This window comes from Acanthisitta chloris, unplaced genomic scaffold, assembly GCF_000695815.1.
Source record: "Acanthisitta chloris isolate BGI_N310 unplaced genomic scaffold, ASM69581v1 scaffold16417, whole genome shotgun sequence".
In the NCBI taxonomy this organism is placed as follows: domain Eukaryota; kingdom Metazoa; phylum Chordata; class Aves; order Passeriformes; family Acanthisittidae; genus Acanthisitta; species Acanthisitta chloris.
Window position 1 is genome coordinate 518 of NW_008682197.1, and position 6,854 is coordinate 7,371.

Consider the following 6,854-nt stretch of genomic DNA (forward strand, 5'->3'; position numbering starts at 1 on the left):
GAGACCTCAAAGATCATTGAGTCCAACCCTACCGTGGTTACTAGACCATGGCACTAAGTGCCACATCCAGTCTCATCTTGAAAACCTCCAGGGATGGTGAATCCACCACCTCCCTGGGCAGCACATTCCCTGTGTTCTGTCCCTCCATCCCTTGCTCTAAGTCCCTCTGCAGCAATTTTGGAGCCCCCATTAGGCACTGGAAGGGGCTCTAAGGTCTCCCTTAGTGTTCCAGACCAGGTTGGATGGGGCTTGGAGCAACCTGGGCTGGTGGAAGGTCTCCCTGAGATGAGCTTTAAGGTCCTTCCAACCCAACCCACCCTGTGGTTCTGATTCCCCCTTCCTCTCCCTAGGCTCTGACACCAAGCAGCTTGTTTTAGGCAAGAAATCCAAGCTGTGATTTTCAGCTGGTCCTATCCGGTGACAAAACCCACCAAGGTGAGTTTTCAGGGGGTGCAGACCTGTCACTCAGCTCTGGCAGTCTGAGATGTTGGTGCTCCATGGGTCAGACTGCCAGACAGAATTACCACTGGAAGAGAGAGCTCAGGACCAGATCCAGCTCTGGGAATTCAAACTCCCACTGGGAGCCAAGGGGTGCAGTGCTGCTCCCAGCACTGGTGGGTTAAACAACACAAAACCTCTCAGGGCTCCCTTCCCCAGCAGATGCAGCGCTGGCTCCTCCGAGGTAGCAGATGAAGTCCTGGCCCAGCCCAGTGTGCCAGCACTGCCATCCTGCCCAGGGCAGAGTGGGACAGCTCAGTGGGATTGCAGCAGGAGAAGGATGCCCGAGGGACCCTGGGGCTGCAGCTGCACAGGCATCACAGGTCGGTCCTGCTGGGGCCACACACCAAACCCTCAGCAGAAGTTTCCATCCATCCCCCTCACATACACACACACACACACACACTCCCCCAATCAGCTGCTTTTGCTGACTTACCGAGGTTTACGGGAAGCAAAGGTGTTTTTCCCCGCGGGAGCTCCGTGGGCTCGCGGTGCCACCTGCTGACAGCTGCAGCTCCCAAGGGCAGAGCACTCAGCTTTTCTACCCGGTGATTTCCTCTCCACTTCCCCGTTTGGCAGCTGTGCAGCTGGCTGAGTGCAGGGCTTGAAATGTTTGCTCCCACTCACTATTTTCCCTCCTGCTTTCCTCTTCCAAGGGTCTCTTTTGCTCCTGACAGAGCATGGAATTTCTTTCAAATGTTCTAAACTCCATCAACGCTGACCAATTGTTCAGCCCGGACAAAAGGAGGTTCAGAGGGACCTTCTGCTCTCTACAACTCCCTGGCAGAAGGTGCAGCCAGGTGGGGTCAGGCTCTGCTCCCAGGGAACAGTGACAGGATGAGAGGAAACGGCCTCAAGCTGTGCCAGGGGAGGTTCAGGTTGGACATCAGGAGGAATTTCTTCATGAAAAAGGCTGTCCAGCCCTGGCACAGCTGCCCAGAGCAGGGATGGGGTCACCATCCATGCAGGGGTTTAACAGCCACGTGGATGTGGCACTTGGGGACATGGTCACTGGTGGCCTGGGCAGTGCTGGGGGAACAGTTGGATTTGACAACCTTAGAGGGCTTTTCCAGCCTAAATGATTCCATGACTCTAACTTGACCAAGAACAGCCAATCCCTCCCAGTTATTGGAACAGGAGAGGTTATGTAAGTCCTCATGTGTCCCAGAATGTCTCTTCTCAAACTCATACAAAACTCACACAAGCTTAAAATTCAGAAACTTTAATGACTAGATAAGATTTTTCACACCCTTCACAACCAATCCCTGAGTCAAGAAACAAAAACACCTCTGCCAGAGGCAGCACACTGGGCCAGGAGGAAGGAACAGGGGACCCAAACTGCACTCCTGAGTGCTGCTCCATTGCCCCCAGTAGTGCTTTCAGCTTTTGGAGGCTTCTTCCTTCCCTCCACCTGCTTTGGCTATCAACAACACACCCAAACTGTCTTCTGGGGTGTGGGAGGTGCTGGTAAGCATTAGCCCAAGGGAACTATTAGCCATGCTGGTACCCTTAGGATATAAATAACAGCAGAACAGAATCCACTGGGGAATCTGTTGTAGTCTCCAGGTAGCTGTGCTGGATGGAGTCAGTCACTCTGTGTTCCCCTGCTCTGAGCAGGGCACTAGAAGTGTCCGTACCTGCAGGTGGCAGTGAAGATCAGGCTGGAACAGAGCACTGTGGTGAGCAGGGTCGTGGCACACACCAGGAAAGTGTGCTCACTCAGCCCCACAGGGACACTCAGCACTGGCTCCTCCTGTGCCTACCGAGAAAAAAAACAGTGGATTGCACACAGTGAACGAGCTGTTCCTCTCTGACTGCAACTGAGAGGATTAGGATACAGATACCCCTGGGATACAGATTCACAATCAATCCCAGGATGGGACATCACATCACTGTGATTCCCAGCAAGCACAGTGCCAGTCACTGCTGCACTGCAGAGCTCAGCCAAGGGATCTCTGCCCCTTGTATCCCTGTTCCTGCAGCAGCCTCTTCACTGGGGATACACACACAACACCCCACAGAGACCCAGGGAACAGCTGTTTGGTCTGTCATAGATGCAGGAAGCTTCAAACTATTCTGGACAAGAGCTGCACATATCACAGACATCTGCAAGGTCTCACAAACATAGGAAGGCTCAACAAGTTTCTTATTTAAATTAGTCTTATTTCTGAATCTGTGACCCCTTGGAGCACCAAGGGCAGTTGTTGACCAGGCTAAAGCTCCAACCTTACTGAGTTTTGAACACAGGATAAACAACTTCATCTTTTCTTAAATAGTTACCTCATCAGATAACAACCAATCAAACAGAAATGGCCTTTTTTTTTAGGATGCTATTCCTTAAATCTCTGCAGTTTTACCCCTCCTTTAATTAGATCATCAAGTGGTTTCCCACTTTGCTACTCCTCTGAATCTCCAATGTTGTAAAGGCTTCTCTTAATTTGACCAGCGCTAATTATATCCTAGGATTCCAAGTGAACTGGTAAGGAAAAAAAAAGGGTGAGGACAGCAGCCACTCTCAAGGGCCAGAGGAGCAGAGAGTGACTGTAAGCATGGCAGAAGGGCAGAATAAGCCTCACCAAACGTGGCTCAGAAAGGAGCCAAAAGGAGAATCACCCAGCTAGTCCTCTAGTGATTAATTCCTGTGCTATGCAAGTTGCTCATGACAGAAAGCAAAGGCAGCAAACACTACAAAGAGCCAGAAATGGGAACTCACAGGTCTCTGTGCTGTACTGTACCACTGGCAGGGAGTGATGTTTCCAGCTGGGCAGGGAGCTGCCACTCCAGCAGGCTTCCAGCACTCTCCTGGCAGGTGACCTAGGGAACACAATGAATGCACCAGCAGGATCCAAATGGGATGAAGCAATCTGGCCTGCAAGACTTTTCCAAACAAGGGATCTTTCCCTGATAACAGTTTGACAGATTCTACTCCCTGGCAGCCAAGTGGTGCAGCAGCACAGACAGAAACATGCCAGCTGCCCTGCACAAAGTGATGCTGAGCAGTTCTTCTGGTGAACTTTGCAACCTTTCCCTTCCTGAGACACCAGGTACCCAAGAAGAATCTCACCTGTGTGGGGTCTTGGCCTTTCTGACCTTGACAGGGTAAAGAATTCCTGGTTAGCCTGTAGACCCCTCAACTTTAGCCACACAGTTATCATTTTCCCCAAAACAAGGAAGTCATTCTTCCATTTCTCCTTCTTGGTCTCCTGTCAGCACATGAAAGAACTTCCCTCCAACACTTTCAATCCTTTCATACTACTACTAAGTATGTTTTTCTGCTCATGGGTGGTAAGTGTGGCACAAAACCAAGAACATTTCACATCCCTTTTTTAACTGACCCTGCCCCTGTCCCAGGAAATCATTGCTCAAACGATGCACAACTGAAGCTAAAGGAGCTGAGAATCAGTAGCGTGTCTCACTTGGCAGCTAGCAAGAATGATTTTGTGAAAGGAAACGCAGTTTGTAGCAGAACTGGAGGATTTCATTGTTCCCATGAAACAGTGGATATCAGGTTCTTGTTTCATAGGAGTTTGACTCCAACCTTTCTAAGTTTCAGGCAGTTTGTTACATTTTCCCCTTATATCTAGGGAATGCAGGAATGTGTTGGAAACCATCAGAATACTCTGATTACTCTAGGTAGGTGACAGTGGATGTTAAATACACCCTGCATGGCTCCAGCTGACAATGCAGTTGGAGCAGGAAGCCTCAGTGGGATCAAGACAAACCATATGGATCAGGACAACTGCCAACACTTCCAGATGGAAGAACCCAAACAGCACAGGGCTACAGTGGCAGCAGCACAACACCAAGAGGTCTGCAGAACATCAATCTGCCTTTGGCCAAGCAAAAACACTCAACAAGGAAGACAACATCGTCTTTACCAGAGCCACTCTCCTTCCCCTCTCCCCACAGAGAGCTGTGTCTCCATCAAATACAGAACCAGATTCCATGGAACTGCCCGTGGTCATTCCCCTCTCCCCAGAGGAGCACGAGTGAGACTCTCACCATGATAGCAGCAGAGCAGCAGCTCTGGGCTGTCCAGCCTGACCAGGACGTGCTGCTCGCGCCGTGCCGGCCGCTGGTACCGCCCATGCAGGGGCACAGAGGCCTGGAAGCAGTGGGAGCAGTGTGGGTCTGGGTCCAGGGACAGCAGCAGCACAAGGTCCGTGGATGAGTACTCAGGAGCCTCCACGTCAATGACATCAGGAATCAGCACTGCCTGCATGGGGGAAAGGTACACGTGTGGCTGCAACTGGAATCCACATGGGGAGGGAGAACTATTTCCCTTGTTTTCTAATGCCTGATTTCGTGCTCAGGAGGATGGAGCTGGAAATTCTGGCCTTAAAATGTTACAAAACACCTTTTTGAGTCCCTCTCCAATGAGTGATACCTACTGTGGAAAGTTTGGGGTGTAACTGTGCCTACAGCCAAACCTGAGAGGCATCAGCGTAACGACATGAGTCAGCAAGGCCAGACCTGCACCTCAGGCATCCCAACAGCAGGAGTTACCCACAGCCCCTGCTCCCTGTACTTTAGCTAACAGACTAAGGAGATTCCCTCAAAGCCACAGCCTCAGCACACCTCCCTACCCAACGTGTGAAGCAAAGACTGGGTGCAAACGAAGCTGGGGAGCCTGGTCCGAACACTCAGCACACTGCTCAGAGCTCACCACCACCTCTACCTCTTCTGGGGGGAACCCTTCACCTCCCCAGCCCGAGTGCCTTCTACCACAGCTGCTCAACCAGGGCTAAGCAGAGGAGCAGCAGCTCCCTGGTACACACAGCTGGTGTGGAGGTATCAGCAGCACATGACACAGAACACCCTGCACCGGGTGATGCTGATCAGGCTGAGGGATACAGTGAGATGCCACGAAGATGATACTGTGCAGCATCTCCTTCCAGGAGTTAATCACCTTAGTGCAATGAGCATGATAATGAGCAGAGGCTACAACTTCCTGAGTCCTCCCTGGGTCACTGCCAGACGTCCTGGCATTGGAGCCGTTACCTTGGTCAGGTTGTGCTGCTGCAGCGATGCCAGCTCGTAGGGATCCACGTAGATTCCCGGTGGAAGATGAATTCTAGCTGCCACTGCACATCCTCCTGCATCCTCTCCAAGCTCTGCCTTCACCAGCAGGTCCCTTCAAACAGGAACAGGGGCAAAACATTTTTACCTGCACTTCTGAAGCTGGCACAAATCCTACTGAGAGATGTTTCTCAGATACACAGAGGTGAGGTACTGCTCTCACACACTGTGTGCAGTGATCCAGAACACAGTTCCCCACCATGTCCTGCTCTCCTCTGGTCAGGCTGGCACAGCTCACCTTAACTCCACATCCATGACCAAAACGTAGTTTCATTTCTTTGTTGACATCTCAGAACTACCAACAGCCTCCACACAGGGCTTAGAAAGGGACCTGTGGTCCTCTCTCCACTACAGCTTGTTAATACACTCCTGATAAATGCCCAGAGCTCAGGGAGCTGACACAACTGTGATGAAAAGAAGAGAAGCCTGTTCACACAAAAAAAGCACCCAGAATATTATCCTGATAAAGCCTGGGGGATGACTCACCTGTGAAACCCCTCCTTGAGGAGCTCCTGTGTGACAGTGGAGTCCCGACAAGCTGCCTGCACACCTGAGGAGACACAGAGCCAACAGGTAATGATGTGCACAGAACAGCACACAGGGGTCACAGGACACACACACACAGGGATCACACAGGATGGCACTTTAACAAGCAAAGCTATACAACCCATGAACACCTCATCTGCAAAACCTTGAGCCACTGACAGAGCTCTTCCCAAATCCATAGAATAGTTCGAGTTGGAAGGACGTTAAAGCTCATCCAGTTCCACCTGTGCCAAGGGCAGGGACACCTCCCACTAGCTCCAGATTGCTCCAAGTTCCATCCAACCTGGCCTGGAACACTCCCAGGGATGGAGCAGCCACAGCTACTCTGAGCAACCTGTGCCAGTGTCTAAGCACCTCACAGGGAAGAATTCCTTCCCAATGTCCCATCTGTCCCTGCCCTCTGGCAGTGGGAAGCCATTTCCCCTTGCCCTGGCCCTCCTGGCCCTTGTCCCAAGTGGTCACCTCTCCAGGTGAACCCCCCCAGCTCTCCCAGCCTGTCCCCACGGCAGACCTGCTCCAGCCCTACCAGCACTCGAAGGACACAGCTTCACTCGCTCTCAACAGCCCCTTCCCGGGAGCCGTGGGATGGCGGTGGTTGTGCCATGCTCGGCCCAGCGGCTTTCCCCTCCCGCATCCCATCCCATCCCATCCCCGTCCTGCACTCACGGAGGGCGCAGAGCAGCAATCCCAGCACTGCCCCGAGCCCAGCCATGCAGCCAGCGGGAACGCGG

General features: G+C 52.2%; 1 protein-coding gene across 1 annotated transcript; it reads right to left on the reverse strand.

Moving 5' to 3' along the window:
- Window positions 1–2,119: 2,119 nt before the first annotated feature.
- Window positions 2,120–6,220, reverse strand: PIGX (phosphatidylinositol glycan anchor biosynthesis, class X; the record flags this gene model as incomplete). Its single annotated transcript, XM_009078433.1, has 5 exons — window positions 2,120–2,257; window positions 3,212–3,312; window positions 4,501–4,714; window positions 5,500–5,632; window positions 6,064–6,220. Coding segments are annotated over 5 exons (743 nt in total), but the record flags the coding sequence as incomplete, so codon positions are not given.
- Between the last annotated feature and the right edge of the window lie 634 nt (window positions 6,221–6,854).